This window comes from Strigops habroptila, chromosome 5, assembly GCF_004027225.2.
Source record: "Strigops habroptila isolate Jane chromosome 5, bStrHab1.2.pri, whole genome shotgun sequence".
NCBI lineage: Eukaryota > Metazoa > Chordata > Aves > Psittaciformes > Psittacidae > Strigops > Strigops habroptila.
The window spans coordinates 52,632,007-52,656,647 of NC_044281.2; the positions used below are offsets into that span (position 1 = coordinate 52,632,007).

Below are 24,641 nucleotides of genomic sequence, written 5' to 3' on the forward strand. Positions count from 1 at the left end.
GGGCTGGTGGGCTTTAAAAAAATAACCCGAGCTGCCTAATGTCAACCAACATCCTGTGGGAAAGTTAGCAGCTGCTGAAAGAGGCTCCATAAAGCAAAATGACAAGTCGTCCTGCTACGGACAAAAGATAAGACATAGCATGGGCGCATCAGGAACTCCTCAGTGAGAGTTCTGAGAACTAAGAGAGGAATAACAACAAAAATAAATCTTAGAAATAAACATTTACAACTGTACGAGCGAGGGTGAGCGCCCAGGGCACGGGGGAAGGTCTGTCCCTCTCCCGGGCTGGAGGCTCACGCTGCCTGGCTTTGTGCGAGCGGAGCAGTATAACGAGGGGTGGCTCTACCCCGTGTTCATAAGGCGGTGCCCACCGCCGGGTACCTACCGGGGCAGTTCTGGGCAGGAAGGCGTGCAGGACGCCAACAGCCCGCAATGGCCTTGGATCGAGTCCATCGATGAGCACCGACCGAACGCGCCGGGCCGCCTCGCCCAGCGCCCCGGCCGCCGGGCGGACCCACCCCCCGCCCCGCCGCTCTCTCTAGGACCTGCGATGAGTTTGCCCGCCGGAGCCGGCCTCAGCGCCTGCGCGGAGGGAGGCGGCCGAGCCCCGTATCACTATGGAGAGCGCCGAGGCCGAGCCGAGCGATAGCCGCCCGGAGGAGGACGGCGCCGCGCCCTGCAGCGGTCTCCCGCCTCCGGAGCACCCCGCAGCCACGGTGAGGGTGCGGGGGGTGGCGGCGGCGGGGCGGTGTCCCTCCCGCGGGCCGCCGGCCTCGGCACGGCCTACTCCGCCGGGGCCGAGCACTGGGCTTTCCTGAGTGCGCTGCCCGGCCGCCGGCTCCGGGCGGGCGGGGAGGGGTGCGGGGTTCGGCCGGCTAAGGGGAGGCCGGGGCCGGACGGCAGCCCAGCACTGCCCGCCGCGGCGGCAAGGGGCTACAGGTGAGATGAGCCCTCCCGCTGCCTGCTTATAGCCGAGCCCCTGCCGGGGGGAGCTGGGGGCAGAATTGTGCAGCCCGACGCTCTGAGCGGGGGGCTTCTCCTTCCAGCCCCATTCTGGACGGCGTCAGAGGGCTTTGTGCACCATCAGTCCTCATCCTTGGAGCCAGATCACCGTTTCTATTTATTCTTCTCAATTTGTCTTCCTTCTCCCCCTTAAATTTCACAAATAAACCCCCCTCCCTGCTCAATTTAGCTTTGCCTTTCCAGGGTGGGTGTGTGGTCCTGACTGACTTCTGCCCACCAATGTGTAAAAGATAACGATTCTCCTCTGAGAGATTAAATAGAAAACATCTCAGCCCGGATATATTCTGTTTCCTGTGAAAGGGGAGAGGTGGTTATGTGTGTCCCAGGTGCCCTGAGGAGGAATTCACCGGTAGTTGGGAAGTGTTTGTGTAGAAAGTTCTGGGGTTGTCTTGTTTCTTTTTTTTTTTTTTTTTAAACAGGTTACTTTGTTACCTGTGAGGAAAAATATTTTTCCTTTCTGTCCCCTGGCTCATGATGTTTTCTGTCTATTTGTCGACTTTGTTGTTTTTCTTTTTTCCCAGAAGCAGGTTTTTTGTTTTCATTTGCAAATGTGATACAGAACACAGGTATAAAATGAAGCCCTGCCAAAGCCTTTGTCTTATAGAGACCTGTCTTATTTAAATGAATGTGGTGTGGAAGAAGGGAAGGCAAGGTTAGTAGCCTTTGACTTGTGTGGCTAATGTTACATGAATCTTTATTTTGCTCTTCTAAAAAGATGGAAGACTGTTTGGCAAAAAAAATGGAAATCACTGTTTCAGAAGCTGAAAAACGGACTGGGAGGAATGCCATGAACATGCAAGAAACGTATACTGCTTACCTCATTGAGACAAGGTGAGTGATGAGAGCTCACTCTCAAGTACATGGATGTGCCATTCTAAACATATTCTGCCTCCATCCACTCCTGAAAATATTCAGGTACAGCTGATGAAAGGATCTAGCTGGTTTATGACTTGTTATGCAATTATCAACCTACTCTAGGGGATATTTTCCCATGAAAACTTGGCATCAGGTCTCCAGCAGTACTAATCCTGATGTTGTGTAACTGTGTAGGTGGAAAAACGCGTGCTCGAAAGATGTTGCTTTAATATGGTGTCAGCAACTGTTTCTTAGACATGGGTTGGATGAACTTACATACGTACATATGAGATTGTATGTGAGAAAGGTTGTGCATTGAGGTTTAAAGTGATGGTTAGGCTTGTTTGAGATCACAAGAAAATAAAGAAATCTCATGATTTGTGTCATGTCAAAATTTACTGCCCCAAAAAACATTTGAAGTGTTTTGCTTGATCTGATCACCACATACTCCATGTAGATCCTGAAAGGGTTGAGGTTAATTAACTATTTCCTTCCTTCACACTAGCTTGGATTTTCACTGGAGAACTTACTGATGCTATTTGTCGTCTTGTGTTAACAAGTTTAATAATACAACTATGGTAGACATGCTTGGTACTACAAAGACAACTTGCAACTTTAAGTATTGAGTAGTGAAAAGAAGCTTTAAAATATCTTTTAAGTTATTGTTACTTTCCAAACAGTTACAGATGACTCCTGTTACACAGGATCATGTTACTCAGCTGAAGCAAGAATTTCAAAATTAAACTTTATTAGGAGTTTTGTCTCCCTCTTTTTTATATTAACGGTTTTAACCTTTGGGCCTTGCCTCAGGAATGATCTGCTGTGCAGATAAAACCTTCTGAAACAAAGCATTTGCATTTTGCAAAGGCTCTGAAGAGTTCAAACTGTAATACTATCACATAAGTCTTCTAGTTACTGGTTAAAAGGCTTCCTTGTGTGTTTAATTGATGAAGGAACACACCAGTCACACTGACTGCAGACCTAGTGAGATACATTTACTATATTTTTGGTAAACTTTAAGGATAAAATCCAAAATAGACAGACATTATTTTTTTCAGATATTGCGGCTCTTTGTCAGTTGCTCAGATGTTAAAAAAAATACTTCTACAGTGTATTGATATTAAAGATAACATCTTCTCACATAAGTAATGTTATTTTTCTTTTAATGGTATTTCTGAAGGAAGAGAGAAGAAAATTGGTATCTTTGGTGTCTGACTGTGATGTGAAGTGTGCTCTGGGGGCGTCTTTATGCAGCCCCAGAATATGCTGACTGCATCTCCTTTCCCAATCATTCTTATGTTACTTTAGACTCAGTCACTCACTCCTGCTGGTCTTTCCCAGTGGCTCTTTTGTAGTGGCAAAACTGTATTTTGCTGCCCAGATTTCTTTATTTCATGAAGATTTATTTTATTCTGTGGTCAGCAGATACCAAGACCAATTACATGATTGTCACAGAATTATTGAAAATGTGGGTTTGTCACATCTCTAATAAAATAGGTTCTCTCTTCCTTTTGCTGAGAAGGCAAAATTTCTTGCATAAATATAATCAGTGGCCATTAAATGTGCTTCCTGCTGAGCATGTAGCTGTAGGTGGGCTTCATAGCAATTTGTCTGTGGGTAATAGGATATTTCGTAGCTGAAGAATAAAACTCAGTTTATAGAATATAAAAGGAAGACCACTTAATACTAGTTGCATTACGTTTATGTGAACTAGGGTTCTGCCATTACTGCTGTCTAGGATTTAATTTCAGTTTGAACTGAGGAGTTGCATCTGGGTGAGTAAGAGACATGAGATGGGTGCAGTTACAACCACTGTATATTTGTCACAGAACAGGAGCTGAGCACCTAGCACGTTAATTTTGCTAGTGCTGATGAAACTCTTTTCCAAATGCAAGTGATGGTGTGGTTTCCTTTTTCTTTTCGGTATGAAAAGATTTATTGCTGTTCTCACATTTTCATGTGCCTTTTGTTGATTTTTTTTTTTTTTTTTTTTTTTTTTTTAAGTGGTGTTAGGCCTCAGTGTAGATCTGTTTTGTTGAGTCTACTGCTGGAGACTGCAGAGTCTCAGCAAATTCCAAGGGTCATGCTTCCTGAAGGCATCCCCTTTATTCTTGGTTTACATCTTTCTGCATTAGCTAACTAGATTTTTGTGGTGAGCTGTTTCCGTTCAATTAGTCTTCAAGTCAGTTTGTTTCACAGCTTCTGTTAAATTACAGTTATTTAAAAATAGCTTATGTTTTATATTATCACTGTGAGAACAGAGGACACTTTCACCTCTTTGTGGGAGTGGCATTAAGGCAAGTACAAATTCTTATAATTAAGATGTACAGCTAAGTATTCCTTCTTGAGATGCAGGTGCTCAGCGTATCACTTGCTTTCTGTAAGGGAAATTGCAACTATCCGGGACCTCACTTAAACTCAGACTTGGTTGCTTGTTAGAAATTTAGGCAGCTGTGTCTTGTATGAGAGTCTGCATTAAACTATAAGGACTGAGGTAGTATAAACCCCAGAATTTGATTCAAGGTCTTGTGCCCTTTGTTTTTCATGACAGAGCTGAAAATTAATCAGCTCTGTGCTGATGGACTTCTAGTACGTATAGGGATGCCTTTTTTCCTGTTCTCCTTTAAAGTAAACAATTTAGTAGGACACTTCCATTTAGTTAACTTTGCTTCCATCCCTGCTGACTTTCAGATCCCCCGCCTGGTCCTCCTGGTCGTGCAATATGATGACTACAGTGTGTTTTGTTGGTTTGTCTTGGTTTTTGTCTGTTTGGGTTTTTTTTAACACAGCTTTAGGAAAAAGTAACACAACTTTGTGCAGCCTGGTAGCTAACTACTTAGTAGCCAGATCCCTGGTTTTCAGCCCTGCTAGTCTTTACTTCCTTTTCAAGTGATTTGAGGGGGTGGGTCACTGTAGTTCCTTGTTACTCCTCCAGCATGGTTCGGGAAGTTACTTGTCTTAGTTCTCCTTTCAGTATTTGGAAAGTTTTCCAATTGTGACATAAGTGATACCTGCTTCTCTCTTAAGAGCTTGGATTGCCCATCTAAAGTGTAAGGACTTTTAAAGAAGAAGTTTCAGTAAGAGAAATGAACTTGGAAATCAGTAGCCAGCCAGGTCACAGTTCAGTGGCAGCAATGCTGCACCATGGGACTTTGGCAGTTTTTCTTTTGTTACAATCTGTTTGAGTTCCTTTCCCAAAGTCTCCTGTTCCATACTGGGCTAGGTGAAGAGCCCAGGCATGCATTTCCAGGGGAGAGGCACAGAACAAATGCCCTCAGAGGTATATTGTCTTCTGATAAAACAACAGAATGCAGATTTTGGTCGTTTAGAGTCAGGAAGACTTGTCTACTCGCTCCAGAGGAGGCATTAGTTAAAAAGGAAGAAAGTCTGAATTCAGCATGAGCTTTAAACAGGGGAGAGTCAGGAGGTGAAAGAAAATGGAAGAATTGAAAACTTAATTGACTGCTGATTTTTACTTAATTGATCCTGTGACTCATTAACATGCCCAGTAGATGTGTAATTTAATTAAATACAGCAAACTGGGTGACAGGGGAAAAAAAGAAAGTATCAGCTGGCTGTGAAGCATCTTCTGGCAAGAGAACTGCCTCTTCATCGTGCAGCTTGCCAGGTGACTTCTGGTGTCTTACAAAGACGTTATAGCACCTAGGTGAGCTATAATGTTTGCTCTTCTGTCTGTTGAGAAGCCTAAATACAGAGACCATTTCTAAGTAGCTAGTGGAAAAAGTTGCCCAGCCTGCTAAGATGGTATTCCTCTACGAAGAGAGTGAACCTTGCATGCTGTCAGGGAGTGGAAGTGTCTCTTCTCATACACTGGAAGGTCAAAGGCTGAAAGCAAAGTTACTGCTTCTGCGATTGAAGATTGCTTTTACGAGGAAGTAAACAGATGTATTTCCTTCTTGTCTGATTTAATACTTTGCAGCCATTCCTCTTTTTATTGCATTCAGAATTGTTTAATGGCTCATTTCAGATAATTAGTTTTAAATGGGAAATGGGAAGAGTTAATTAGATTGACTAAAGTTTTCACATTGGCACTTTGAATTAAGGCAAATGAACGTGACTTTTGGACTAATGTAATCTTCTAATCACTTACGATAACATCAGTTATGAACGTAAAAGCTGAAGGTTTCAATTTTGTCTTTTTTTCAGGCAGGTAATCCAGTCAATGAATAACTCACATTGTTATAACTGTACTTAGAGGGGAAACATATGGTTTTCCTGCCTGAAGACTGTACAAGTATTATATTGTATTTTTAAAACCAAAACAAATTGAGAATTTGACTGAATGTCAACAAGTGATTATAATCTTAATTGAAACTAGTCTGCAGTACTTGCATTTAATGGTGGAGTTCGTAATGTGGTCTAAAAAATTAGATGGTAATGAAGGTATTAAATGTAATGAGTACCTTTGTGGATTTCTACTTCCTTTCTGGAACCAGGTTCCTGGGGAGAAATGCTCTTGTAATTGGTGATATTTTATGGTCTCATATGTAACCAGGTGGAGACATTGTTGGTGTGATTGAAAAAAATTATTTCTCTCATCTTGCTTGCATGTCCCAAATCCATGCATGCAGTTTCAAACTCTTATTACCTCATTTAAAAGGCAGTGGTGTGGACTCAGGCTCATAATTGGGGGCTGTACAATACTTTCTCACCACACCTTTGCAAAGAACTTTGCTGCTCCCTTCCTTTACCCAACGCTGCAGTGCTGAGAGAGCAAAATAAGGCTGCTTTTACTTTATCAAAGCCTGGGTGTAAGGGGGAATCTTAAACTAGTATTAATAATTTAAAATGTGGGTTATGTTTATTCAAGTGGGTTAATTTAAAAAGCATAGCTGCTTTGTTGGGTGCTGCACAGCTGCCCTCCTGAAATGTTGTCTTCCCCCTTCAGTCACTGAAAGTCACTAAACTGAAGTTTCACAGCCCCTTGGAAAAAAAGACTGGGGCAGGTGCTGCTGATGGCAGAGACAGCAGAGATGTCTATCCACCCTGTAGGATGTGGTGGCAGGCTCTTGCTGAGGTGCAACTGTTAGGGTGCAACTTTTTGCAGTGGCAAAGAACATCCAAAGGTTTCTCTGGACAAGTGTCTGTCTACCTGTTTTGCTGTCATATTTGCTCCCTTTACCTGTTGTTTTGGGCGAAAAGCAGTTAAGAGACAAGAACTGTGTTATATAAAGATAAAAGCAACAACTACAACCAGAAAAGGCAGCATTCACACTTCTAGGACAGTGAGAATAAATGCATGTTAGAATAAGGGAAGTAAGTATGATCTGGGAAGAGAAATAACGTCAGACTGCTTAACACAGACTATGTTGAGGAGGTTGTGTCAGATGCTGTTTGTTTAAAAAAGAACAAACTTATACAGGCGGGTTTGACCTTCAAGGTTCTCTAGTAGTAATTTAGCCTTTTTCTTCAGGGTATAATGTAAGGCTTGTGTGCCCCTCATAGAGGTTGTAAAAGCTTGATTAACTTAGACTTACAGAAGCCTAGCCTGTTGTCCACAGATCTGCTTTGTCAGAATAGATGGCAGTAGGCTTTAGATCTAGTAAACTTCCATAGTTTCTTCAGCGTGGGTAGGGAAAGTGCGGTGAGTGGCATGATCTGCTCTGGCGGTCTACTTCCTTCATCCTTGAGTTCTTGAGGCTCCTTGTGGACATAAAACTTCCAGTGACAGAGTACCGGCATCTCTGTTGTGTGGCAGTAGTAGTGGTTTGTTCTGACGTAGGACTAGGCTTCTCTATAAAGCTGTGGTCCTTCCCTGCTGAAGTGCTACACTTCTAGATGACCTTTAAAAAATTTTGGTTCCTGTTTATTTTTCTGCTTGTTATTTATGTGCATGTGTGGGCTGAGGTGTTACTACTCTGATATTGTGTTTTCATTTTTTTGTTCATTGTGTGGGTTTGGTTTTCTTCTGTTTGTTAATAACTGATATGTTCTTGTTAATTCTGACAAATACAAACCTGATATAGCAGGCATGTTGAGAAATGTTTTTACACAGTTAAGGCTCCACAAGTTCTTTGCTGCTTCTAGTTTATAATTAACTCTTCAAAACAGTCATGAAGCATAAAGAGCGTAATTTACATTGGAAGGTTCTCTTGTGAGCTCTTACAATGACAGCTTACTGATGGTGTGTTGACCTGAACCCTTACAGATTATAAATGGACTGCTATGCTGTTTAAATGTGTGAGGATCCTATTGGTGTATTTGCCTTCCTTCAATATTTGTAGGAATGTGAAATGTAAGTGCTTTCTCTTCTAACCTCTAATCGGTACTATGGAAGTAGAGTATATGTAGTTCCATAAAGAGACTTGAATCTGTGAAGTCACTTTTAAATTTCTAAAGACATTCTGTTTGATTTAATTTCTTTTTCTCCTGTTAGTTTGTATAAGAGTACTGTCGTTTAGTTCTTTTCTTACACTTGTGGTGTTAAAACTATTGAAATTTAAATGATAATGGGACTTTCTTGACTGCAGGAATTGGAAGTTCTAAGAAAAATACACATTAACTTTTACATGATAAAGCTGACTTGGCAAAAATGGATTTGTAGAGGAATGGCATGCCAGAGGAGGATGAGTTATGGCAGATCAACTATGGAAGATAAGCTGCCTAACTATACTGCTAATGTTTATTACCATAACTGTATTTGATATGAGTGCTATAGAGAGGCCCCTTACAGATGCATACTACGAAAAATTGGGATAGTTCTTTTCTAACATCTTGTGAAGTTATATGTCTGTAGAAGAGCACTTGAAAATGGAGTAGGAATGTGTGGACCGGAAACTTCCTTGAAAGAGAAACTTCATTCTTCTCTTTGCTGACCTCATTGATGTTATAGCTTATTCAGAAAGTGATAAATGTAAGATGAGACTTCCACTGCATTGGGAATCGATTGGGTTAGAGACAGAAGACAGCACTTCAGTACACACCATGTTGAAATGAAACAGCCAAACTTTTCTAAGTACTTTGTATTCTGGAGGTAGAAAACTTTTGTATTTGAAGTTGTCCATGGCAATGTAAGCCTATAGACTAAGTTAAGTGGAGATGAAAAATAATTGCAGCCAGCAGTACTTTTCCTTAGGGGCTCACATTGACAAGGAAAATAAGAATGATATTTAAAAAATAAAGTGAACTATTCTTCTTGCAGTTGACTTTTGGTGACAACTTCTTAAGCCTCTGTAACTCTACTGTATGTCTGAAATGTGTTAGGCTGACGTAAAGTGTGAGTAGTGTGTGCAGGCCTAGCCAGCCTCTAGTTACGAGGTGATACAGTCAGTCTTAAAACTTCAGTTGAATTTTAAAAAAAGATGAATAATGAAACTCTTCTATTACAGAAAAATAAGAATTGGAAAGAACAGGTAGTTAAACACAACTCCTGTGCCAATCCCAGGGTGGCATTTGCTGTGGCCAGGAAATGGTTATGCATAGGAGTGACAGAGACATTTAATAGCAATAGACCAAATGCATCCTGCAGGTGTTTTGTTTGTTTGTTTGTTTGTTTTTATTTTACTTTCATATTCTCTTTCTTGTCCGATAGAACATCCATTGTACTACGGAGAACTCCTGGTTCCAGATCTTGAGATCTGGATCTGTAATCTTCCTACCTTTAGAGTAAGGGTGTCCGCAGTCTCCTTCACTCTATGCAGTGTGTCTGCCTAGCTCTAGGTGAGTCTGGTGTCTTCCTGCTGGTGCAGCACCATGTCTGCCTGCGGTATGGATGGGTCTCCGAGCAGTCCTGACCTGTGTTTTTTCTTGTCTCCCTATTCATGTTTGCTTGTGCAGTATGTTCTTGGACAGGGTCCACATAATCATATGATGTATTGATGGTGGCTACGTTGCTTAAGGGTTGATGATAACCCATGCAGAAGTAGTGCTCTTGAAACCCATGGTGTAAGTTGGTGCAACTGGTTGACAGCTGCTGAAGCTGAAGATTAAAAGGTTCGCTAATTCTGAAATACTTTTGTGTGAGTGTCTTGGATGGGCAGATTGTTTACCAAACCCTTCAGCTTTCACCAAAACTGATCTTCTAGGGCAGAGTAGCTTAATTCTTTATGTATTAAGTTTATCTCCAACTCAGCAGTAGTGTAGTCACTAGATACCTGCTTTTAGCTGAAGTGTTCTTGAAATGTTTAAATTGTGCAGTGTTCGTGTAGGAAGGAATGCTGCACAGCCTGTCAGCCCAGCACTAAACTGAGCTTACCTGCTTCAAAACTCTCTGGTTGCAGTTGCAACTTTGTTGAATTGAAATACTCTAATAGGGAAGAATTCTGTGGGATGGTGGCAGTGTGAATTAATGGCTGTCAGCAGTATGCTCACCTTTTTTTTCTTTTTTATTCTTAAGTCGGTGTCAAGCAGTTTTAATCTGCATCAGTTTGTGTTGAGTGGTTATGAATACATCCTTTTTCTTCTTCCTTGTGATTTCTTTTTTCTACAAATTCAGTCACCTGGAATAAATGTCCTTTCCGCAAGGCAAGGCTGAATATACAGAAAATGTTCTGCCTTACTCATGTAAAAAAATTCCTTTTGCATAATGCTGTATTACACTACTTCAACCTCAAGAGATAACTATAGTTAAAAAAGGATAAAGCAAGGCTGTTCCACTCTAATGAGAGTTCAGAAATGGATGACAAAGGCTTCTTGTATTTTAAGCATATCAAATAATTGGGACCGCGCTGGAGTGGGAGAGGGATTGTTTGTTTTTCAGTAAGGTCATTAGAAATCTAAACTTGTAGGTTAATAATAGCTTAAAAAAAAAAAATCAGTAATTTGTGTGCTATTTAGATGATTTTAAACTTTAGTTCAGAAAGTTCTTATGAATTCAGGAACTGTATAGCCTGAATTCTGCTGGAAGGAATAATGTAGTACCCTATTCTGCTGAGTACCATCGGACTAAGTACATGTTCTACATCGGACTAAGTTCATGACTTACTGTGCCCAGTTCTAGGCTCCCCAGTACAAGATGTGGACATACTGAAGCAAGTCCAGCGAAGGGCCATGAAGATGATTATGGGCTTGGAGCATCTGACATGCAGGGAAAGGCTTAGAGAGATGGGCTTGTCCAACCTATAGAAAAGATAGCTTAGGGGATATTAGCAATGTGTATCAGTACCTGATGGCGTAGTAGAGATGGAATCAGGCTCTTTCTGTGATGCACAGAGGCAAGAGGCAGCGTCCATAAATTTAAATGTAGGAAATTCCATTTAAATGTAAGAAAACCTCTTTACTGTGAGGGTGGCCAAACATGGGAATGGGTTGTTCGGTGTGGTGGTAGAGTCTATCCTTGAAGAAACTCAAAACCCAACTGGATGTGGCTCTGAGCCACGTGCTTTGAATAAGGGAGTTGGACTACAGACATGCAGAGGTCCCTTCCAACCTCAAGCAACCTGTGTTAATCTCATAACATAGTTGATACTGTTTCATGTAGGTTTATGCCAGTGCTTTGTACACTAATTAGTTGCTAATATAAGAACTAAGTTAGACATAGACATCACTGGTTTCTGTTAAATCATTGTCTGAATTATATCTCAGTGTTTATTCTGACATATGCTAACTGCCAAGAAGTGTTACTGACCTGATGCTTATTTTATGGTAAAGTATTTCTGTTGCTTTAAATGTCTTATATGAATAATGATTTTTTTCCCAAGCTTTTCTATTACTTTTCAATCCTATAACATTCCATGATTTCTCCTTTTATAGTAACCTAAGATCCTTTAATACCTTGCTAGGTGATGTTGGCTTTAAGTTTTCAACAGATTTTTCAGATGCATCAGTTTTGTACCTGCTTATTCTCTCTTTAGGTAGTTTGTTAGACTACTACTTAGTCCTTAAATATAAAAAGGTATCACTTTGAACAAAAAAAAAAATTGGAAGTGCTTTGATTTTTGCTATGTTTTTCTAAAAATATCCTTTAAAATTTCTTAATCTTTTTTAAGTTGTATTTTTAACTATTCTAGCTACTGCAGGCAAGACAATTTTTCTCCTCTGAAGACTTTCTCATTAAATAGTAAATTCCTTCTTCTAATACTCTGTATCCTTCAGCTGCTCATGAAATTATGCTGGCTTGGAGCCTAGCACTGTTTCAAGAGAAATATGTTTAATTCTATAGGGATGTGAACTCAGTCACTTGTGAGACTGTTTACTTGACTGGGCATGCCTGTTTGGGTGTGATGAAAATGTGTTTCTAAAAAATTTGAGTTCTATCAGGCAGAAGTTATAAATATTTTTTAAATGAAGTTTGTAGACATGAAATTCATTAAGGTTACTTAGATTATGGGCAACCTGTGCAGTAATCCTTACTGAGTAACTATTTTTAGGGCCTTTGCTATAATTGTACTGAGGGTAAGAAGGAAAAGGCGAGAGCTTACTAGTGCTCAAATTTGCTATTTTATCTTTCAGAGCTGTTGAGTCCCAGAGCGAGGGACAGTGCGCCCCAGTGGACTCCCTGTGGCGACGTTACAGTGAATTTGAGTTATTGAGGAATTATTTGTCAGTTACCTATCCACATATTGTTGTTCCACCTTTGCCAGAAAAAAGGGTAAGGAAGCTGTGGCTGCAACTTGTTTTGTATTGTTTGTTATTTACTTACCGTTAACACTCTTCTGTTTAAATAGGCTGACTTTGTTTGGCATAAGCTATCAGCAGATAATATGGATCCAGATTTTGTGGAAAGAAGAAGAATCGGTTTGGAAAACTTCTTGTTACGTGTGGCTTCACATCCTGTTCTTTGCCAGGACAAAATCTTTTATTCATTTTTAACACAGGTATAGTAAAGTGATGTGCTTTCTAATTACACTCTTTAGTGATTATTTAAGATAATGTCCTTTTGCTCTTCTTCCTTCCTATTGACATACAGCTTGTACTTTGTCTACAAGGATAAACAATGTGAACAAAGTTGAGGTAAAAAAGGCTTGTCTATCTAAAAAGATTCTTAACAGCCCACTGCAGTTGTGCAGTCAGTCTTCTTATGACTTTTTTCCAGTCTAGTTTTAAGGCTCCCAAGACAGAATTGCCACCTCTTTGGAATAGCATATTGGGAACTTAATGCGTGTTGGCTGAAAAAGCTTCCCTAGGACTAAAGCTGAAATAGTTAGCATTCTGTACTGCTGGCTGCAGAGACAATACTGGCTTCCAGTTCTCTCCTTGGATATCCATGGTTTCTTCAGCTTTGCGGTTTGAACTGTGATCCATTCATATGTGTTGTGGTCCAAAACCAGTACAATATGTTATAACAAAAGTTGTGATCCAATTGTCAGCTAAAGCATTGCATTATGAAGTTTTCAACTTTAGGAGAAGTTGGATGTTTCTTTTTTCTGTGCTTTGATGAGAGATTCCCAAACTGCTGACTGAGCAGATATGTTTACCACAGCACACTACAGTATGTAGATGAACCAATGTATGGGAACTGAAAGCAATGGACAACCAACCACTACACTTGAGCAAGGTGACTGCATGTGCAGTGTAAACAGTTGTCACCTCTACATTCTTTTTATGCTCTCTGCTTCAAGCTGCAAAGGTCATTGAAGCTGTTCGTAATCTAACAGGCAATAGACGATAGCTATCCTTTCTAAAGAGCTGAGCTACTTCTTTAGACAAAGCTGGGTGGTTCCTGCCCCTGCTTGATAGAATGAGGTAATTGAGTAGTGAAGAGGAGAGAGCTTCTTGGGGGAGCTTAGTATGTAAGCATAGCAGAATGACATGTTATTCTTAACCCAGATTCTTGAAGAGACATGCGGAGCATAGCTGAAACAGCTTACTGGAGAAGATACTCTGATACAGGGACTTTGAAAAGCTGTGGCGCTTTTAAATCGCATTAACTTAACATTCTTCTGTATTTCCTAGGAAGGTGGATGGAAGGAAATGGTGAATGAGACTGGATTTCAGTTAAAGGTAATTAGTTGTCTCATGACTGCTGTGATACAGGAATACTCCGGCAAACCTGGTTTAGGTTATTTATGAAAGGCTGTTTGCTGTTACAATGAATTAAAGGCATTGTTTTATGTATACTTGTAACTACAAAACCCACTGGTGTTCTTAGCATTCTCTTGAAGGCTTGTTAATATGTGCCTGTGTTTGATGCTCAACCTTGTAATTCTGCTAGCAATGTAGAATTGTGATCCTTACAAGCTTTGAAACTAAGGAACTTGAGCCCATAGCAGTCCTTTTGTATGTTGTCAGTTCAGTTTAGCATGGGTGTCAGATTTAGCCTGGTCAGAGGTGCAAGGTGTCACAAAAAAGAACCAAAAAACAGACAAGTAAGTAAAGGGGTCTGAAGAATTTTAGGACTTCTTTACAAGGATAAGTTGCTGAAAGGGACTAGGACAGATGGATTTGGTGCCCTTTAACTGTTTAACAGAATGTGTCTTGAAGTAGTACTATCCCCACTGACATCAGTGAGTTCATGGCTAGGTAAAGTGGTGGGTGGAAGGCTTGCAGGAATAAATGATCAAAGGTTGTGTGTCTGTGCAGGACAAGAACCTGTGAGAAGCTGATAGATTGCTGGGCTGTGTCTGGAGAAGTTACTGCATGGGGACAAATACTGAACTTTTGTTTCATTGTAACATGATCAACTCTCATGAAATCATAACTGAAAACTAGGTGGATAATGAAGAATCATTCTGAATAATGAGAGCTAAATAAAATCACTGGTGCTCTTATCTTCAGTGTCCAAGGGGCTTTGATACTGACACTTAATGTTAATAACTTAAGTTGACAGTAATCCTCTTCCGTCATGGCAAGGCTTGCATATTGGTAGTATTGATAATGGAAAAAATTTAAAGCTGTCAAGTTGTGTTTTCCTAGTCAACACATCTTTATTTCAGCTTATGCTCATAGGAGTTCAGAAAGTTTTTACTGGCAGGGCATGTTCAGGAGTGCACACAGTGGTGTGTGTATGAAAGAAAACTCATAGCAGAATGCTGAGAATATTTTCCTACGTGAAAGAGTGTTGCAGATTTAATGAGAGATGAGCAAGTGCTGTTTTCCTTGTAGATTTGATTGTGTGCATAGTTTCCACTTTGCAGTTCCTGTTTCCTTAGGAAAGGAAAATACCTTTTTGCAAAAACCTGGGAAAAAGTATCTTAATTCAACATCTGAAGTATAAACCCCTCAAGATTAGATGTTATTTAGCACTGCACTAGAGGACAAACCTCTCTTTACTCCATGTGTTGACTAGAATCGGATCACCAGTTTACGTGTTGCTGCTGGTGCATTAAAGCAGGATGTGTCTTTTGTCCCAAAGGGTTTGAACCAGGCTACTAAACTTTAAATTAGGCATTAATGCAGTGTAGCATGTTATAGTTGAATGTTGATGTTGGAGTCTTTGTTTACACTGCCAACTGTGTCAGTAAATCATGCCTTTCCTCCCTCCCACCCCCAGCACTTAATTTTATTCTTTAAGGGATTTGTCACTTGGGGTTTCAACCCTTACTTTAGGAAGGAGAAAATTCCCCTCTCTTTAGTTTTCTTAAATGATTATGGGATCATAGTAGGAATTAACTGTCTGAAAACTCCTTGACTGTACCTCATTTGATGGGGAGTTCATCTCTCAAATGCTTGTGTGCATTAGTCTTAAATCAAGTTTAAGACTGGACAGACATTTTTCTAAAAGCATGACTCTGCGCAGGGCAAATGCTCGAAAGTGGTGTGTGGGAGTTACTGTGCTGTTAACAGGAAGAAGGAAATAACCCTACTTATGGGGTTGAGCATTGGCAGGACCTTGGCTTCTGCCTGACAGTGCTTGTATACTTACTGAACTCTTATTCAGAGCGCTGCATGTGTCTGTAACTACATATGCCTGTATGTCCCTAGGTGCAGGGATGCCTTTTGCCCTTGCTTTTAACACTTTCTGAAGCTGCAGTGAGTAGAAGGGAAGGGTTCCCAATTTACTGAGGGAAAATCACGTCCTGGTGACTGCTCTCTGCCATTGCTGCCCTGGCAGCCTGCATTTTATCTGTCACCACCATAAGGTTCTTGAGAAGTTCAGGGCTCATCCTGAATGAGCTGAAGGGCAGGAGGGCGGGGACTGAAGATGGCCTCTGAGTTGTGGCTGGGACAAGGGAGAGGCAAAAACTTGCCCTGTAACTGTAATGTTGGAAATGATCAAGTGTAAACCTTTTGAATGTGTGTGCTGTCCCAACAAACTCAAATGGCTTTGGTGCCTGCTGTTTGAACATAAATACAGTATTTTGTGAAATAGTTAATTAAAGGGAAGGACTCTGATTTAACATCAGTGTAACTAGGTGGTGTTTGTACTCAGAGAGAATGTGCAAGAGTACATGGACGTGTGTCTGAATGATCTGAAATCTAACTGGCTTGTGTAATGGCTCGTCAGGATACAGTAATGGGGATCCAAGCCCATACAATCCCGTGGAGCACTCTGAATAAACATAAAGGCTAGGACTTGGAGTTACTGCAGTGTTTTGTGTTCCTTGTGCTATCTTGGGCATGCTTCCCCATGCTGCCTTTATCTTTCTTTTGCAAGATATTCTTAGAGGAGTACTGCACATAGTGGTGACAGTAAACCTGTTTCTTCCAGTATGAGTCAGTCTTAGTCTTGCAGGTTTCGTTCACTTACCTTTCAGTTTGTAGATTGTTTTGTATTGATGGTTTCGTAATTGGAAGGAGGACAGCTAAAGTTAGCAAGATTTCCACCAGTACCTCTCATCCTGGTTGCAAGAAAGAAGCTGCTTTTCCATCAGCTTGGATGCTCTCTTGAGTGTCCTTGATATGGAGGTGGTTCCAGATGAAAGCAACTTGCAGTGATATTCAAATATGGGTATCTTCTGCTCAGCCCCAATGCAGTGGGAGGTGAAACAATCTCAAACCATGCCTGTCTCATCTGTAGAAGTTATTGTAAGGAAGCCCTAAAAGCCCTAAAATGTATTGTAAGTCCTAAAGGAAGGACTTTCTGCTTTCTTTGGGAAAACACTGTATTCCCTTCACTGTCAAATTCAAAATAGCTCTTCGAGCTCTGAGTTGGCTGTAACATTGCACAAAATATTCCTGTGCCATACACCAGTACTAACAAATACTGCTGAAGTAAGTTACTGCTAGCAGTTCTGACACAGTCTGTTAGCTAAAAGAGTACGCTATAGGAAATCTATACGCCTCGCAAGATGCGTTTCTTTATTTTTCTTTCACTGAAAAGAGAGATGTTTTGGTCAAAAGCCATTTCCTGGAGTTGGAGAGTTCATGCAGTAGAGATGAACCCTGAGTGAGCTCTCTGTAAAATGCCCCATGGAAGTGAAAAGTTGTGGTGATGTGGGACCTCTGCGGATGAGGCTGGGGTATCTCACCTGTGTTGGTGTCTTATTAAGAGTAAATAACCATTGCACAACTTAAAGTTCAATTAAACTGAACACCCCCCCCCCCAAACAACAAAACCCACCTGCTTAGAGAGGTTCCATACTGCTTACCGTTGGTAAACGAACATCTCAAAAAGTAAGGTAGCCAATTACCTTTTTAATTAGGTATTGAACTTTATTCTGTAGAGATTTATACATGCTGCCTTATAGAAGAGAACACTGCATTAAAAATAGCTCTATTCTGATATACAAATTACATATTTTCTGTAAAGCAAGTCATAAAATAAGAGAACACCATATATAAGATTTTGATTTCACTGGGGAACTGTTCCTAGTAATAAAGAGCATATAGAGGTCACTCTACCACCGGTTTTATTTGGTTTGAAAAATACAAAATAGTTTGTCCATATGGTCTTATGTTACCTAATTGCTTCATCTAAAAAGAATGTAGGGTTGTGTATCTTAACTCCATGATTTGCGTAACATTTTAAGAAGGGACTCTTTTTGTGGGATTTGGATTTTACCAGCTTAATTTTAGTGGATAATGGTTACATCCTAGTTCACAAAAATAGCTTATTTTTTTTGACTTTTTAATAAAAAATCTGACATGCAGGGTAGCTAGTGTTAACTTGTGCAATGTTTGAAGATTAAAATATGCGAAGAAAGCAGGATTTTTTTTTTCCTAATGGTGCTGCCAGAAGGCTGAGATTTTTTTTGTCACTGGAATTTAATTGCATTAAATTAACAAGCTTTTTTTCCCCTTTTTTCAGGCAGATTCCAGATTAAAAGCTCTTAATGCAACATTCAGAGTGAAAAACCCAGACAAGTAAGATTCCACGTCCTTCTTCCCTCCGTTTCCCTTTTCCAGTTACAGCTGTAACTTCAGATGACAGAAGTCTCTATCTCCTTAGTGTAAATTCAGAAAAGAAAATTATCTTTCTGCACTTCAGATCTTAACAGAAGCCCAGTAAGGAGGTAGTGCGAAAAGGTTTGATAAATCCTGTTTTTAGAAGTAGGAAATATTCAGAAAAATGCCATCGCTTTATGCAAAATAAGTCTTTCATTTTAGCTAGATTAAAAGAAAGGGACAGAAAATCTCAACAACCCAGGCACAGAAAAAAGAGCCTCTTAATATTTGTTTGCAAAGAAATCTTTCCGAGCGTGAACAGAATACAGATTGATAGTAGGTCTTTCCAAAAATCTGCTAGTGTACAATTCTTGATGCACGCACACTGGTGTTACAGTTCATAGTTTTCTTCAAGCTGCCAATTTTCACAGATGCTTTTGGAAGTCCAGAGGTCAGTTCAGCTCTGACTGAGTTGCAGTTTAGGAAGCTCTGGGACAGGCACTAGAACAATCTGCTGGATGAAAAAGCTGGTCGGAATTGTCAGGATATGTAGTGGGAGGTTGATCACACCCTAGGTGATGTGGGAAGTGTAAAACTAGAATTTCTATTTCTGCAATAGTTAGAAAGTGTGCAGCAGTAGGGTCAAGAGATGTTGCTCTTTGCAACATCTTTGCATCTCTAAGCAGTGGAGACCTTTACAAAGTGCTCTGCTGGGTTCATCTGCTATCCAACAGTGGCAATAGGAGATGGATGTGCGTGACTGCTTCTGTTGTCTGTTCCCTTTGTACTTCCCTAGTATCTATGGGTATTGTATGAAGGATGTTAGAGGGTACCTGCCTTTCTGAACCTCTTTATAGACTTACCTGTGAGTTGGTCCAGTCTTTCCATTTTATTGTGCTTGTTTTTACAGCCTTCTGTGGCAGCAAGGAAGCTTTTAGCTAGCATTTAATATAAAAGAACATTTACATATGAGATCAAAATACAGTGATTCTCTCAGTATCTGCAGGTGAAATTAGACCCTTGTTTGAATGTTTCATCCTCAGCCATTTTCATCTGTGGATAGTAGGAGTTAGCTTTTCCTGTTTTCATGGCAGGGAAACTCTGCCAGTAGTCTGACTATAGGCATACGGGGGCAAGACTGGTTAAGGCTGAGATGAGGAATATACTGTTATATTTCAGGGTAACTTAATGTTTCAGGAAAGGAAAGCTATTGTGAGAAGTGGCTTGGTAAAAAGCAGGAAAAGAGTTAATACAAGGAAAACATGAGAAAGGGCTTGTAACAAAAACAGTCCCAGAGTGTCTGTCTCTCAGCAGAGACCTCTCACAGCACTGAGAGATATGGCACATGCTTTCTATTGTATTGTGCCAGCTGCATAGCTTCCAAATTGAACTTTTGGATACAAGTTGTTTAATAAATAGCTGACAGCATAACTTGTGTGGGGTTTTTTGTTTTGTTTCGTTTTAATTCAGGGAGAGCCTTTTAGTTTAGAGTGTGCAGCTCTAATCGGAGGAATAGTGCCTTGCTCTGCCTGGTACACTGGTGCTTGAGCTGCCTGGAATCTGACACCTTGCCCTCCTGTGTTACCCTTGGTGCTTGTGTGACTGGGTGCTAAAGTGGGTTCATCAAGCTCACCTTTCTGAAATGAGATCTGACTGCTTTGTGGAGTGTAGGCTTTCAGGGTCCTGGACCAAGAAGGGTTCAGGTGAAGAACAGCTGCAACTCCCAGACAGGATTGCCTCGCAGTGCTGTGGAGCTGCACCCTTCAGCCTAGAACAGCGTGAGGAGCTTAAACAGCTTAATCAATGCTGCTCAATGAGGTCAAATGTAGACTGGAAACTAAACCTCTTCCTGTGGGGAGCAATTAATATCCTCAATTGTGAAATATTATGGTGATAAAAATATAGTATTCTGATATTCAGAGATAAATTTTTATCTACTGCAAAACTCTGATTTGGCTTCATGGCATCCATCATCTTGTTCTCTTTTATGTGCTTTAATCAAAACAATAGGTTTCTTCTTGGTGAAAGATGTCGTTAGAGAACACTAAATCCTTTCCTAAGGGAGATTATTTTTTTTTTTCCCTTTTTTTTTTTTTTTAAGTAGCTCTTTTTTTTCTGTCTGGTTACACAGATAAGTGACTTGTTCTTTAGTGAACAGTTCTGTTCTTATAATGTTTTCCTTCACAAAACAGGAAAATGGCACTGCCCTCCCTGATGTAAGGAGGAGTACTGTTGAGAAAAATGCACAAAGTAACTTATATTGAAATACTGTCTACCGTAAATGAAATTATCTTCTTTGCCATTACCATGAAAAATATTTTTGAGAAGAAACCTGGTGGTGTTCCTACAGAAATGTGACCTGATCTATTCTTCATTTGTGTCTGAAGTTCTGCTTAATAGCTCAGTTAAATATCTTGGCTGTTGGTAATGTTGCAGAACCAGTAAAACCAAATGAAAAGTGCTAGTTAAAAAAGCCTCGGTTACTGAGTGTCAAAACTATGTCTTTTTTCACACTTCTGCTGTTATGCACTGGGAAGTGAATGTCCCTTTGTGTGCCGCACCAAACTCAGTTTGGAAATTACTTTATAATTATGTATTTTTTTTTTTACAAAAAACACCAGCGAGTAGGACTTAAGCAGCTACTTGAGAATTAAACCTGTGATCTGCCACACCACCAGTCTTTTAAAAAGAGTTTTTCCTGAAAAATTATATTTGTAAAATTTTCAGCCTTCACAGAAGATTGGGCAAAAATAGCATTGCTTTTATTGGTTTATGCTTTTCTGAAACAATAAAAAGGAGACAGCTTGGTTCTGCAGTAGTAATTTTTTTATTATTTTATCTTTTAACGGAGGGGGAATTGGCATGGGAGAAGATGTATTGCTGCCAGAGTCCAGGATGCTGAAAGTCCTCTTAGGTTCCTGACTCAGGCCTTCAGGGAGTACAGCATTCCTGAAAGCTTTCTTGCCACAAAACAGGATAAATAAAACTTTTCGTTATAAATTTCTGGAGTGGAAAAGGGAGTCTTCCGGAGCTGAAGGCGTGCTTTTTAATCTTTTGTTTTCAATTCAATTATTTCAAATATCTTCACTGTACGTGTCTGCAGCTGTCTGACACACAGCCCTGGTGCATATTTTATAAAGTGTAAACTGAAAAGATTGCTCTCTAAACCCCACTGTGCAGATCAATGACTACATTTATTTTTCCCATACAGTTTCTCTGCTGCCTTTTAAATCTTTTTATGTACTTTAACCCTGTGTGTGTCATAATCTTATAAAGATGCTTCCTCGAGAGCAAAACTATTGGAAATGGCAATAAAGCTTTTGCTTCCTGAATGTAAGGATGAGAATATTGTAGGGGAAGACTTCCTTACAGAGGAAGAAGAGGTGTTAAATGAAAAACCCTGGAATTTCATACTTGGTCACCCAAAACAAGTGATCTGACTTATTTCAGTAAGACCTCTTGGGTACAAGGTATTCTGAAATACAAAGCCTGACTGTGCGCCTGCAATGGGAGGAGGGGTGCAGCTTTTGGGGCTTAAATATCAACCTGGAAGGCTAATCTTAGTCGCTCATTCCTTGATTCTGGTTGTGTTCTTCTGTGTTTATTTTCAGATCATCGTTTAGTAATTTAGGTAAAGCTGTTCTTGGCTTCCCATTTGGATGAAACACATTCTTGGGTACCAAAGTAGGTCATGAGTTAGACCTGTGTGTAGTAGGGAGGGTTTACATATACAGAAGTGGCTGTTGCTGTGGATTAATTGGTTACCAGTCACAAGAAAAGCTGTGGCAACTGATTAATCTTTGTCATCAGCGTAAGCTAGATGTATCAACTTAAACTACCACCAAGGCCTAACTGAGGTGGCTCGCTCTTTCAGTAGTGGCAGGCCAGCAGTGTGTATATGATCACTTGCAGTGGGTTATCTGACTGATATTAAGATTGTAGTGATTTGATGGCTTTTAGTCATGTATGACTCCTGTGCAGGTACAAATCTCAGTAGGGTTTCATGTATAACTAGTTACAGTTACCTTTTGGATTAGCCTTAGAGGAATTGTGATAATTGTGAATGTTTCCTTGGGCTCCTGAAAAGCTGTACTTATAACTGGCTAGATGGCAGCTTGAAAGTAAAGTGTCTTTGTCAGGTCAGAAATGTGAACAATTTTTTATTAAGTATGCTTCAGCAGATTTTGGCTTTGTACTTGCTTGAAACTTTCCTATTCACTAATGCTAGCTTCTATAAATCCTGTTTAAAAAAAAAAAAAAAAAAAAAAAGAAAAAGAAACCACCCCAGTGATATAGATGGAGTCATTTCAGTTAACTACTTTTTATTTCATAAAATTTTATCTCTTGAATTGATCGGAACCTTCAACGATTGCATATAAAGAAAATAGCAGTCATGCAAGTGTTGGATGGTTCGCTTTAGGGAAATTAAACTCTGCAGTCACTTCTTTTAGGAGTCTTCAGCTAATTCCACTTCAACATAATCCAGGCTCTGTCTCGCTGGCTGTAGCATTGTGGCTCTATCTTACATTCTGTGAAAGCTTTCTTTCATGATGGCTAATGATGTACTATCTGTTTCCTGCTCCCAGGAGATTTACTGAGCTAAAACACTATAGCGATGAACTGCAGTCTGTCATATCACACCTTCTACGAGTCAGAGCTGTAAGTATTTCCCATGTGTGTCGTGACAAATAGTATAATTTATTTACAAGGCAGTATTTCTTGTTTAGTCAAGAGAACTGGAATATGTGTTCTAGAGTAAGGGCAGTTTTGCCTGAGGAAGTCCGGCTCTGGAGTGTGGGGAAGGAGGTGGCAAAGGGGGGTTGCTGGCTTTGTACAGATTTGAGGAAGAGGAGTTCCAAAGAGGATGGTTGAGTTTGATAGTCATTGGAGGAGTAAACACATCCATGTTGCTAATCTGCCCTTCCTATGATGGCCATGTATCAGATGGAGGTGTTTTAAAGATGATTGAGATGTCTGCTTCTCTCTATTCAGACGACAAGTTGCTTTTGCTGTATGTCTGTGCTGGGAAGGGCCTCAAAACAAGGTTTTTTGGTCAGACATATAATACTGTGTTTTCCAGAGCTTGTAGTATGAATCCTGTATGCTTCACAGAACACTTTTTTTCTTTTTTTGGCTTGTTCTTTAATCTGTAATGAATAATGTTCTTTCTAATGATGAGAACAATTATGTTCTCATCAAGATACTCTGTGGGTTGAGAATGGAAGCTGCTTTTTTTTTCCTCAAGTCACAAAAAGGAAATAGGAAATTGCAATTCCAATAATGAGCATATTGCTTTTTAGTATCTTCAACAGGGATTTAATTTTTCATGGAAACTGTGTGGCAGAAAGGATGGTAATGGATTGTCCTGTTGAGCTGAGGTCCTTGAGAGGATTAATCACTGGTGTTATACTGACAGTGCCTTTTTTTCTCAGGGCTACGTGCGTGAGATCTGTTGGGCAATTTGCTTATGTTTTCTTTTTACTGCTTTGACAGACCAGTTCAGTAACTCTTACAGAACTTCGATCTCATTCATTGGTACATCATAATTACATGGGCATTATCTAGACTACAAGTCACACTTCAGGGTCTACATGTGGTCTTTTCTTCTGAGGTTGTTGCCAGCACTTTAATGCTGGCTGCAGCAGGTACTGCCTCTCCCAACAGCTGAAATGACATATCTAGCTTGAGCAGCAAGTTCTGCAATGGATAGCTCATTTCCTTTCCTTCGTTTCACTGAGCTGGGTGGAAAAATCAAGTCACTTCTTAGAATTTTACTGAAGATTTCCCTACGATCTTGATGTCAGGACAGACTTTTGTCTTGATATCTTTATGTTAAATAAGCAAGTGTGTATATAAATTTGGCTTTTTTTGGTTAAAGGATGCCTTACATCTAGTTATCAAAAACTGAAGGTAATTTATTTGTGGTCTCCATAGGCATATCCTATAAATAAGTGCTTCCAAAGCAAAACTTGCAACGCTACTTTTCCATATAGCCTTGATTGTGACTTCAGTCTTCAAAGACTTAGTGCTGTTGATTTTTCCTTCGGTAGTGGATTAGATTAGATTTAGGCCTAATGTTGTTTACCTGTGCAAAACATTAAGGCTTCAGCTTGAAGGTTATATATGGGTTTTCACGAAGTAACTGCTCTTAATGTTGATGATCAAAACCTGACTCTAAAATGTTTCAGAGGGTAGCAGACCGGCTGTATGGTGTCTATAAAGTCCATGGCAACTATGGAAGAGTATTCAGGTAAGAGTTCATCCAGTTTTTGAATACATACATAGAGAGATGTAGAGAGATAGAAGGGAATTTGTTGGTTATGTTATTATGTTTTTGAAAAGTATATCCAAAACATTTCGGTGTCTACCTTGGAAAACTTGATATTGCAGAACTAATGAGATTTCTGTGTTGGATATAGTGCTCTCTGGATTGCCTGAGCTTAGTCTCTAGTGGGAGACTTCAGCTTTTTGTTTTGTATTCCAGACCTTTGGGGCTTTTGCTGTTGTGTTGGCATTCTGTGTCTTCAGAAAGTAACTTAGTACCCATTTTCATGCAGTTGTCTCTGAAAAGCTTGTAGGTCCTTTTAGTGGTTAAAAAT

At 40.1% G+C, this 24,641-nt stretch overlaps 1 protein-coding gene across 1 annotated transcript in view; it reads left to right on the forward strand.

Annotated features, from left to right (window-relative positions):
- Nucleotides 1-276: 276 nt before the first annotated feature.
- Nucleotides 277-24,641, forward strand: part of SNX4 (sorting nexin 4) — a 35,927-nt gene continuing 11,562 nt past the window's right edge. The window contains 9 exon segments of the mRNA XM_030487359.1: nt 277-598; nt 600-716; nt 1,739-1,854; nt 12,289-12,427; nt 12,504-12,653; nt 13,732-13,779; nt 17,966-18,021; nt 22,629-22,701; nt 24,231-24,292. Of these exon segments, the coding sequence (XP_030343219.1) occupies nt 551-598; nt 600-716; nt 1,739-1,854; nt 12,289-12,427; nt 12,504-12,653; nt 13,732-13,779; nt 17,966-18,021; nt 22,629-22,701; nt 24,231-24,292 (809 nt within the window). The 5' untranslated portion in view covers nt 277-550.